This window comes from Electrophorus electricus, chromosome 6 (assembly GCF_013358815.1).
Source record: "Electrophorus electricus isolate fEleEle1 chromosome 6, fEleEle1.pri, whole genome shotgun sequence".
Lineage (NCBI taxonomy): Eukaryota > Metazoa > Chordata > Actinopteri > Gymnotiformes > Gymnotidae > Electrophorus > Electrophorus electricus.
Window position 1 is genome coordinate 20,900,132 of NC_049540.1, and position 11,978 is coordinate 20,912,109.

The 11,978-nt window shown below is 40.2% G+C and overlaps 1 protein-coding gene across 1 annotated transcript; it reads left to right on the forward strand.

Moving 5' to 3' along the window:
• Positions 1-49: 49 nt before the first annotated feature.
• Positions 50-5,771, forward strand: zgc:165604 (uncharacterized protein LOC792578 homolog). Its single transcript, XM_027022761.2, has 6 exons — positions 50-110; positions 2,921-3,075; positions 3,928-4,126; positions 4,419-4,574; positions 4,675-4,797; positions 5,426-5,771. The coding sequence occupies exons 1-6, from the start codon at positions 50-52 to the stop codon at positions 5,623-5,625; spliced, it is 894 nt and encodes a 297-aa protein (XP_026878562.2). The 3' UTR covers positions 5,626-5,771.
• The last annotated feature ends 6,207 nt before the right edge of the window (positions 5,772-11,978 follow it).

The window sequence follows — 11,978 nt, forward strand, 5'->3', positions numbered from 1 at the left end:
CCGTGAGATTTGGAAAGGACTAACAGTCCGGCACCGTTCTCCTCTTGTGATGGCTTGCTCACGATGGCTCCTCACCCTTGCCTGCTTGGCGTCTGCCTATCTTCAGTATGGTGAGTATTTCTTCTGAGTTAAATCGCATTGTGCACCTCTTGTATTCAGAGGGACATTTAATAAAAAGATCATAGGACTGGTAGGCAAATGTCCAAAGGACTGATGCTGATTTGAATAAATATAAGTCTAAATATGTTTTTTGTTTTCGTTTTGTGTTTTCTTTTACCAAATAATAAAATGCTATCAACTGAAAATATATTCAGTTGTAGTTTCAATATGAATTTTGAATGGATTTGGATGTTTTTTGCAATACACAGTACATAATACTAGTATTTTTACTGTATGTTTTGTGTGTTTTTGTAACCTCAAAATTCAAAACATGTTTGCTGTATGGGTAGATAAGTACTCTTCAGAAGAAGACTTTTGGACTCTATTGTTCTCGTTCTCTCTCTCTCTCTCTCTCTCTCTCTCTCTCTCTCTGGCCTAGCTGAGGCTGTCAGCTGTAATTATGGCTTGATGGTCACTATGTGTTCCCACACATGTACACAAAGGTCCGGGGAATGGTGCACTTGTGGGGGAGGAGCGCATCATTACAGTAATGGCACATGGACATGAATGGGACAGTGGAAAGAAAACCACATACACCATTTTATCATTTACACTCCTTGACATTTTGCTATTTATTTTAATCTTACATTTAATGAGTTCACAGTGCATGAACTATGCAATTGGACCATCATATTTACTAATTTTATAAGCAGTGGATTTACTTCTAAATGGTTATTTATGAGAGGTGCATGCTGGGTTTTTTGGGTTTTTTTGGTCATGCATTATGCAACTACAGTCAAGGCTGTATTTCTTTTCCCAGATTATTTAAGAAACCAAATGAACAGGCATAGAAATATATAAACGTACATATTTGTTGTTAGTAGTTTTTTGTTAAAGGCTTTAAAGGAAAAATTGTTCACAGAACTTTACACCTCCTACCAACCACAATTGTCTCTGCATGCCTATATTCTTTACAGTTAAATTCATTTTTTACTTAGTCTATATTCTTTACAGTAAAGTACATTTTCACTTACTCAGTATTCCTTACCTGAGAATGCTGAGTGACTAACAACATTTTAAAACAGAATCTTACAACACACTTGTTTAATACTGGATTTAATTAGACTCGATATCTAGCTGCTGGAAGTTTGAGTTTAGCTTCAGTTTTTTGAATTCGTGACCCACAGATCATTAATAAGGATTGGGGTTTGACATTGAAGAGGTGAATTCTTTTTGTTAACATTTGCTTAGACCCTACAGGACTTCTAAATCCACTCTTCCAGTGTGTTGGGGTTTGAAGCCTCTGAGATTTTGTTTATTTACGGTTACGGGGCACATAGCAGTTGTGTACTTATGGTTAACGCTGATAAAATTCCTTTTGTTTCCAGTTTTCTTAGCACCATACCTCTTCATCTGCTGATTTTCATTCTCATTATTGTTTATCTGTTTTACTCTGCCAAACTGTAGGATTTTTTAATGTCAACTTTCATCATTTTCCCATTGCACTGTAGTTTATTCTGACTCCCTCTGTATTTTAGGCAGCTTATTTCAAGATGTTTCAAACACTATATAAAGTGACATATGACTAAAATTTTATATTATTAAAAAGTGATAAACATAAATAAATTTACATTTATACTGACAAAACATGAATCAGCATGACTATAATCTTCGTATATACGTTGTAGTAAATAATTTTATTTCCCACCTCTCATTCTTTTATGAAGAGAAGTGAAGCAGGAGATGAGAGCAGGAAAAATTAATTTCTGGAATTTATAAATGCAAATGAAGCTGGAAATGTCCAATCACATTGTGTAATGTGGCATGATGAGTGGTCATGCGCATAGTCAAACCACATATCGGAATGAACACACACATTCAGCAGACGATAACTGTATTAGTTTAATTTAATTAGATCTGTTTAATATTGAAAAAGGCATACATTTACAAAACTAAATGCATATTTACCACTGGGGCAGAGAACTCTGCAATTCTGCATACACTCATCATATTCTGCACCCATTTTTGCTAGAGACACAGTCTCTTCTTTCTGTGATGATTTGTACTGCAGATTTGTCTGCAGTACAATTTACAACACACCAAGTAGAGAAATCAGCAAAGACTGGAATTAAAACCCTCTGATATATGCATCATGAGTAAGATAAAGCTCTCATATTTTGCATATTCTTTCTATGTGAATCTAATTGTCCAGAGGAAAAAAATACAAAATTTAAAAATATATGTCAAGAGCACTTTTGTTATTGAAGCATATGTATTACTACTTGCATAACTAACTGCATACTTGTTTTTGAATATGCATGTAACTTGGGTGGGCATATTAATGAGTGGGCTACTTTCCCACACCCATTTTTGAATATTCATATGTATTTTTGCATGCAAGTTACTTTTTCTTCATTTCTTCATACACATGTATGGATTGGATTCAATAAGCATACCTGCTTTTGCATACATATACATTTTGACAATACATAGTACTTTTGCAGTATTTGCTGACTATGCTTTTTTTGTACTCCTTTGTCTTGAATATACCTTAATGTGCTAAATATGTTTTTGTGATGATACGTTTCAAGAAGAAAACACTTTTTTTTTTTTTTTTGCATACACAGTAGTTTTGGTTGTGTACTACTTTTGTTGCAATGGTTGATGATAGTGAGGCATACTGGTTTTAGAAGAAGCAAACTACTTTTTTGAGTATGCATACTTTAAAAAAAAAAAAGAATATACTGCCTTTGCATACAACAACAATGAATTGAATGACCCAGAGCACAGGAGTGACAGCAGGACTTTCTCCAATGTTCAGGCTCAGTACGTGTGACAGTGATGGAGTCTAGTCTGCAGGTGGTGCAGGGCGACTCGGTCACCTTACCCTGCTCCTTCCTCTCCTGGATTCCCCTGATTCGTCTCAGCATCATTTGGACTGTGACGCCCTTTTCTGACCCCGACTCACCCACACAGGTACTGCTCACTGACCACTGCACAAGAAAACACAGGTCTTGGAAAAATAATTGGGTTGAATTCAATTGAACATGAATGAAATGATGCAGAAAACCTCCAGGTGTTTCTGCATAGGTGTGGCTTCTGAATTGTCTATTCAGTTCACATCCCAGCATATTTAGTATTGTGGTGGACAATATTCAGCTTCCCAAACCATCAGTAAATAGCAACCAAGGAAGAGTCATTCAATTGTGTTTAAAAAAGGAAAAAAAAAAAAACCCCCAAAAAAACCACAACAGAGAAAGCATCACTTAATAGGGCAGTATACAGTGACTGTGATCGCCATCCTATGGTTGAAGGTAGAACTAAATGTCTGATGCAGTAAAACAGAAAATGATTGGCCGGAACCTCCCCTACCTTAAGGCCCTCTATAAAATAGAGAAGAAGCAATATTGTCAATCACATCCCTCACATTCTGCTTACTCCATTCTCCATCTTCCTTCAGGGGTGAGATACCAGATCAAAAGCACTATTTATGTTCCACAAACTCATTGTAAAGTGACACCTTATTACTTGGCTATTTAAAACTAAAGTATTTAACTAGTTATAGCTCGATTTACCATAGCTCAATAGGGCACATGTTTAGAACATGCTGTAAAAGTAAGTAGAAATACACATTTCTGGATGATATTTATGCAACAGCTGGAGAGAACTTCAGGACAAGTTATCATATTACTGCTAACTATTTATTCTTGTAATTATAATCTGTATTTTGTATTTATATTGTTTTGAAATCTTATCATCACAACATCCCTCACACTGTGGCAACATCTCATGCACCATATTTGGGGACAAATTTCACTTATTCACCAGGTGATAATGCTTAACCAAGGGCAAGTGGTCGAAAGCCCTGCCTTCACCGGCAGGGTGGAATTTGCTGCCGTGCCCTGGAGCGCTGATATCACCCTGAACGACGCGCGGGTGTCTGATGCCGGCTTCTACCGTTGTGTGGTGAGCAATCCTCCAGAGACAGGAGACCCTGGCATTGGCGAACTGAGCCTCAGTGTGCTGGGTAGGCAGCTCCGTTCCTAGCATTCCCCAGCATTCATTGATTCCTGTGTGTTCATTAGCCAGGCTCCCTCATCTCTGTTTATAGCACCAATCATCTAGCAATCATCTCACACACATACTGAGAGGCTACAGCTGGCTGCAAACAATAATTTTCTTTCCTTAATATATGAAGCCGTTTAAGCCGATTATATACACAGTGAAATGTAAATGCTGATAATGTCAAACACAATTTCGCGACACTATTAATAGGCTGAGTGAGACACCCCATGTCTGCTGTGTGTGTGCGTGCACAGTGCCCCCATCCCTGCCTGTGTGCCTGTGGGAAGGGAACACTGATGTGGGGGGCAGTGTGACTCTGTCTTGCATAGCGGTAGAGGGGGTCCCCACTCCTCATATCAGCTGGGAGAAGCTGGACCCAGACCGGATCACCCTGCCCGTCAACATGGAGGGTAACAGCCGACGCTTCCGTTCCCAGTGTGAAAAGTTTGAACTTGATGCTTTTTCTAAAGTCTGAATCTTACACAGACTATGACTGTGTCCGTCCTTAAGGAGAGCTTATGGGCTCAGTGAAAATTGTCAACATGTCCGCACAGAATGCTGGCGTGTATCGTTGCTCTGCGATGAACCTTCTGGGCACTCAGAACTGCTATGTGAATCTTCCAGTGTCCACCCGTGAGTTCCGTCCAGCTCGCCCTAGTCAGAACACGGCCTGACAACTCATTAGCACTCACCAGCTGTGTTTATACATTAATATACAGCATGTTGAGTCACCAGAGCCTTTATTAGAAACACACACTGTACCTCGAGGGTGTACAGTGAGAATCTCTAGCCCAGTTGCTGCAGTGCAGAATTATACTAAGTACAGGTCCATGGCTAGCTGGATCATTTTTGGGTGGTAGACCACTCTCAAACCAACAGTAACACTAGCACATGTAAAAATAAAAAAACTCAATGCTGTTATACCTGATATACCTGTTCCAGCTCAAACCCCAACCATGTCAGTGTTAGTGCTGTGCTGTGAACAGTCCACCACAAAAATACCATCTGGTCAGTAATGGTCCAGCAGTCAGAAACTAATCAGGGAGGGATGCTGGGTAAGAAATTGTGAGCTACAATCTGTCATTTTAAAATGTATTTATTAGAAGGGTAGAGGAAGAAAGTACGGGTGTTTAATAAAGGGCTCAGAGTTAACTATGGGATTGCAAAGTGGCCCTGACATTGCCTGACTACTTGCGTGAGGACGACAGTGGGGCAGATCTTTGAGATTATCTGTAGAACATCTCTGTCTTTCCCTGTGCAGCTCCAGACAATTATCCAGGTCTCCTGCAGGGGGTGCTAGTGACACTATCTATGGCTCTGATTCTGCTGGCTCTGCTGGTACTGGTACTGTGGCTCCACCGCTTGGCTCAGGAGAGCAAATGGACGCATGGCCGCGAGGAGGAGGAGTGCTTCAGTGAGATCAGACACATTCCTCCTCTGGTCAAGCGTTCCTTCGTCTAAGTGATGGGAAACCATATGGACTTTGATTTCGTTTTGATACTCATTTCAGTATCATGTCTGAATGACATCAAGTTTGGTTGTTGGGCTTTTTATTTGAGGTGTCAGCTGGGGACATAAAAAGTAATTATTTGGTTAATATCACAATGTTCAAAATGATCATGAATTTTTCAGTAATCAGAATGTGAACCAAACTAAGTCCCCAGGGCTACGGGGTGCAATCAAGCGCAGTCCGTGTTCCTTGCAACTGCTTAATTTGATTAGCTGAAAAATTTTGAAATGGGCTTTGGTTGACCTAGAAAGGCAGAAACAAATGAAACTGACTAACAGTTAATGGTTGGTTGATGTAGTGGAAGGGTGTTTTTCATCTGGTTCATATTCTTTAAGTTTTTTAAATAAAGAAAAACAGGTCACACTACCTTGCACCTCCACAACTGCTTCTGGTTGCATCCACAGTAATGAAGAGCTGCCCTCAGTCAGTTTTCTCTTCCTGAAAAATGTGAGAAACACTTATAAAAGGAATCTTACAAATAACTGAGCTTAATGTTTTCCAGCTTGAAGTTTGGATTTAGCTGCATTTTTAAACTCAGTTAAAATGGCCTCTTTTGTTAAATTTTTTTGTTAAAAATCTAGTATCTAGAGAACTCAAGAAAATAACTCGATGTGTATTTGTGGTAAAGCAGCCAGACTTTGTCATTTTAATCGCTCCCCCCCCCCCCCCCCCCCCCCACACTTTTTAGTTTATTTTAGTTCTGAAATTTACAGAGCCTGTTTCAATCAGTTTTAAAGACCAAGTAAAGCATCATGTAATGCAATTTGCAGTTGTTTTTAATGCACCACCATATTAGTACAATGTATTATTATTATTATTATTAGTTGAAATAATAATAATTAGTTGAATTACATTAAATGAACTTGCCAGCATGATTATAGTCTGTATTATTTCTATTCTACTGCCTTAAAATGCATTTTTATTGCAGCAGAATCAATCTTTCTATGGACAAGGCTGTGGGGACATAGGGGTGCAGAGGCTGCTACAGCTCCCGCTAGCGGGTGGCAGAGGATCTGCACTTCCACGACTTTACATTAAAAAAAAAAAAAATGTCTGACTCCCCACACAGGTACTGCTCACTGAACGTTGCACCAGCCACACAGGTCTTGGAAAAAGAATCGACTTCTCATGTGGGAATCCATAGATGTAACAACTGGTGCTGGTACGTAGTCACAGTCTCTTCTGATGGACTCGCTTCCAAGTGGGCACTCGGCAATGTGCCTAATGGCTTCACACACGCTGACTTGGTTCTCTGAAGACTCTGGCATTCTGACCCTTTTGCAGATCTCTGTGGGAGACTGTGAGAGGTAACTACCCGTCATCCTCCAAGATTTTCATGACTGAACTGATACATAAGTTGCTGCCATCCACCTACGGCCAGCAGCATTCTGCCTCACTGTTGTGAGGACATACATTAGGTTCTCCATCCTCAAGTTGACTCAAGCCCCACAACGATAATCGCGGAACTTGTCAAATGGTGCTCACTTCAAGGCAAGGAACCTGATCTGGTGAACTGGGTAGTTTCATTCTGAATTGATCCGTTTTTGACTAGCAAAAACTCTAGAATGCAACTCCTCTGGGTGTTCCAGATTAAACTACAGCACGATTCATCCAAATTTGTGCCTATATGGCGTAGTTACACTTTTGTTGGGGCTGCAAAAGCTAAACATGGGTGAAACCATATATAATTTTCTGAAACTACTGAAAGTTGGTTGCGTCCATACTGGCAGTGACCACCTGTGATCACAGCTACCCTCATGTGAGGTCAAGCAATGGCGACAACTACAAAATAATTGATGAACGAGCTACGCTAGCTGCCACACTTCAGGAGATTTTGTAAGGCCTAGATGGATTAACAGCACATTATCTGTTAATAGGCAGATATTCAGTCTTTCACTAATCGGAAAAAGTGACTGATTACATTGCCAGAAGTCCAATAGTTGAAGTACTCATATAATAAATTCTCTCTCAAGGTTTGTACCCATGGCGCTGAGTGAAAATATAGCTATTTTGATGATGGGCCTAGACTGCAATAATGTAACAATACTTCATTTTGTAATGTTTCTAGTTAGAAACAAGTGACAAGTGGCAATAAATAGATCCAAAGCATTTTTTTAAAGGTAGACATGCACATTATCGCTGCAGTGCTGAGTGCGTGATGTAAAAGATCACAGAATACTGATGATAGATACTAGTTAGCACAATAGGCCTAATTATTAACACATCCAGCTATGGCTCAAATAAGTTACATTTCTCTCAACCCCAGTAAAACGGAGCTTCTGTACATCCCAGGGTCTCCCAACGCTTACCATGACCTCACAGTTTCCTTCGAGAACTCCCCGGTATCACCATCTTAGGGTGCTCATAGCTTGGGCATAATTTTGGATTTGGCCCTCTCTCTCACAAGAAGTTGCCCAGGTGCTTGTAATCTCACAGCTAAATTACCGCAACTCGCTACTTGCTGGTCTTCCACCAAGAGCCATCAGATCTCTACAACTTGTCCAGAATGCAGCAGCACGACTGGTCTTCAACCTTCTGAAGTTCAAACATCATTACCCTGCTGCATGCCCTTCACTAGCTTCCAGTAGCTGCCTGCATTGGATTTAAAACCTTGATGCTCACCCACAAAGCCAAAAATGGACCCGGCCCTCCGTACGTCAGTGGTCAAAGCCTGATCCGTATGTCGAGAACCTTGAACCTCAAGTATGGCTCAGCTTGAAATACCATGCTTCAAGGCTATTCCCTGTCCTGGCTCCCAGATGGTGGAACGAACTTCCTCTGGCTGCAATCAAATGCAGACTGAAGACCCAACTATTTGTGGAATATTTAAATGACCATTGATCCTGCACCTATGTTGAGTAACAGAAACGCTAGTACTTATTGTAGGGTAGTATTTGTTACTGCTCTCATCGTTGCGCTAGAGCATGTGTGCATTTTGCGCTTCTAGGCAACAGCATTTGGCCCTGTGTTTCAACAATATTCTAGTTCAAGGGTATCTACTGTCCTGGCTAGGATACAAAAGTGCTTTGTCTTAGAGTGTAAGTCGCTCTGGATAAGGGCGTCTGCTGAAGGTCAGAAACTGAACAGTGTCGAGGGTGGATAACGCCTCAAACTGCATGACTACTAGCTGACTAACTTGTGCAAGTGTACAGTTTTAAAATGCATGTTATAAGTTTTGTGTGAGGGCAACACAGAAGTAAGTATTCTTCATCACCTGTGAAAAGTTGCAACCAGTCCAACTAAACATTTCTGTAAACAGCTCGACAATTCTGGAGGGTCAACTGCAGGGGGTGCTAGTGACACTCCGGCTCTGATTCTGCTGGCGCTCCACTGCTTGGCTCAGGAGAGCACATGGAAGCATGGCCGTGAGGAGGAGGAGTGTTGCAGCGAGAGCATTTCTACACTGCGTCTCTGGTACAGTGCTCCTCCGAGTGAGGGGGAGCTTCTTGGACCGCAATTTGTCATTTCACTTCAGTACATTTGTTATAAAACATGACCATGATCACTGAAACTGGCTAAAGAGCTGGAAATAAATGGGGAAAAAAAGTATACCGTATATATACCGTAGCCATGGTGTATGCATGCTACATGCCAGTTTTACTGAACATGTATTTTGAGCCGGTCCAAATACTAGGTGTCCATACCAGTTTTGAAATTGTGGTCCTGCAAAGTAGCATTCTTTTCTGTTTCTCTTTATTACTGCTTCCATGTCTTTAAGAACACTTGGCAGAGCACCGATGAGGACCTACTGTTATGTGTAGAATATTAATTTTTTTCTTTTAGTCAAAAATATGCACCCCAACTTTGGTTATTGTCTCAATCTCATTTAGTTTATGTGGATTTGATAACTTCTTGCAGGCATGTCACATGCAGCAGTTTGGTTTTTGCTAAAAAGAAACAACAACAAAACGCTTTAAGTGGCGTATTCTATAAAGTCACTGAAAAGCCAGCATTGCTATATATTAGATTTAACATCTGTCACCCATGAGAAGCCAGTAGGGTACATTCAGAAAGAATGATGAAGCTGTTGCTGAATGGGACTGGAAAAACAGCTGCTGAGTTACATGAACGGGTTTACGCAGCCACCCCCTGAAGCTCTTCTTCAGACCTAATAAAGGCTTTAGAAGAGGAGCCACTCCCCTTCAGTGACACACGCTGCATCTGCACATGGCATTTTCTGACACAGCCAGTACAGCTCTGCACCCTGTGAAAACCCACTCCAGTTCAGTAAGGCAGAGTAGTGGTAACACTCCTGGCTGGTGCATGCGTAGACCATGAGATTTTAACTGAACACCTGCATGAACTAAACTAACCTCCAAAAGAACCATTACATGATTTTCTTCTCCCCCTACCCATTGCCATACTCAGTGAACAGTTCAAAAAGCAAACCAAAAGCACACATTTACAACGACTAGTCCGCAATCAATGACCAAAAAAAGCTTTAATTTAAATAGGGGAAAAAAACACTCACATAAAAAACTGTACATAACTCTGAATATTGAATAACAGCGCTTAAATAAAACAAATCCCCCATACCTAAAAGATGATTTAAAAAAGGTGGGATGGTGTATTTTACAAGAGTTGTGCAAAAGCAGAATGAATCATTTTTCTTCCCAAAATGTCATGATTCAAAGGTCAGAGAGCGTTCTTCCATGCTAGGGACAGAGCCCCTCCATAGAGGGGGATACAGGAACATGGCTCTCCTAAGACGCAAAGTAGTGTCTTTCTTTGAAAAATAACCAGAAATCCAATAATAATAAAATAGATCGATATATATTTGTGTGTATATATATATATATATATATATATATATATATATATATATATATATATATATATATATATATATATATATATATATATATATATTTATTTTATATACAAAACATGCTATACATAAATGGCAGAGAATCGTTGGATCTCGTTATTGACACCCAAGACTGTCCAGTAACTTGTGCTTGCCTTCCTGCAATTAAGAAAAATAACTCCCTGTAGCTTTGGAAAAATTATACTGAAGATATATGGCGAGAGACATCGTCAGGCCTCTGTCCAGCTCTAAAAGGTAGTCAACAGGAATTACAGGCAACAAAAAAAGGCTAACCATCGCTTAGCATGTGTGAGAACAGAAAAAGCATAGTGCAGCCACTCCCCAAAAAGTCAGTTTAACAACCGACTGTGTGTACGGGTGTGTGGGCTCTAGCACAAGCAAGCAGTGCCATCACCACAAACATACAAGGTGGCTCATTGATGGGAGGACGTTATCTGATCGGACATCCTGCCTAGCATTCCAAGAACATATAATCTGCATACTCATACCCTGTGGAAAGAGACAGTTCAAAACACCTTAAGCACAAGATAAAAGTTCAATATGTAAGATTTTGAGCATTTTAAAAATTAAGCATATTGCTGTGATCTGAAAGGAATTCTTGTGTAAAGAGGTCACTGAGGTTCTTCCACCATGCAAGTTCCTAAACTGGTGAAAAGAGCCCAGAGTATGCAGGTGACACCGGTACTCTCTCTGTGCCAATAACGCAGGGTAGTTGAGCAGGGTAATACGCAAAATCAAGCTTTTCAGGATCCCGCTTAACGTGGCAATACAAGCTTTTTAAAATGCTCATAAAATATAGATGCAATATAAAGTGTAAATTTAATAATAGCATAGGTGTTGTGATATGATCAATGCGAAGTTATTTCTATAAGCACACACCAAAACTGCTTGCGTATGGGGGTTATTCAGTCTGATCTGAATATCACCCGTGGGTCTTGGTGGATGTTCAAGCTTCTTAATTCGTGGAAGTCTTCAACATGGAACCCAAAGTGTATTAAAATAGTCTGGCAAATAGTCGACAACGCCAGAACAGAATTAGCCAGAATGAAAGACTCCAACCCACCACCATATGAAACGGCATCATTCTGACTGGTGCTTCACTAGCAAGTTGTAGGTTACCTCCAGTTAAAAGTTGACCAGACACCACCTCCTAAGCAGGACCGGTGCTTAGTACAGAGCTAAATATCCTCCTGTGTTGGTTGGTTGTTTTTTTTTTTTTGGTGAGCCATTTCACACATAAGGCACCATCTGCTAATGCTTAGAGGAACACAATATGCAATGGCCATCATGCTAGGTTAACCCTTGAGACAAGTTCAGAATTCCGTCTGCAGCTTTGGCCAATTTGCACATACAGCAACAAACTACAAAACAAAGAAAACAACAAACAAAATAAAAACTTAATGGGATAGGTCTGAGACCCAGCTGTTCAAAGCTCAACTATACATAAGCCATTGCCTTTTCACACTTTTAGCCAGA

Bases quoted from the DNA above. Each gene is read 5' to 3' on its own strand.
- zgc:165604 (XM_027022761.2), top strand. From the start codon at position 50: ATGGCTTGCTCACGATGGCTCCTCACCCTTGCCTGCTTGGCGTCTGCC. The intron at 4,127-4,418 runs GTAGGCAGCTCC...GTGCGTGCACAG, and splicing joins ACTGAGCCTCAGTGTGCTGG to TGCCCCCATCCCTGCCTGTG. The intron at 4,798-5,425 runs GTGAGTTCCGTC...TTCCCTGTGCAG, and splicing joins GAATCTTCCAGTGTCCACCC to CTCCAGACAATTATCCAGGT.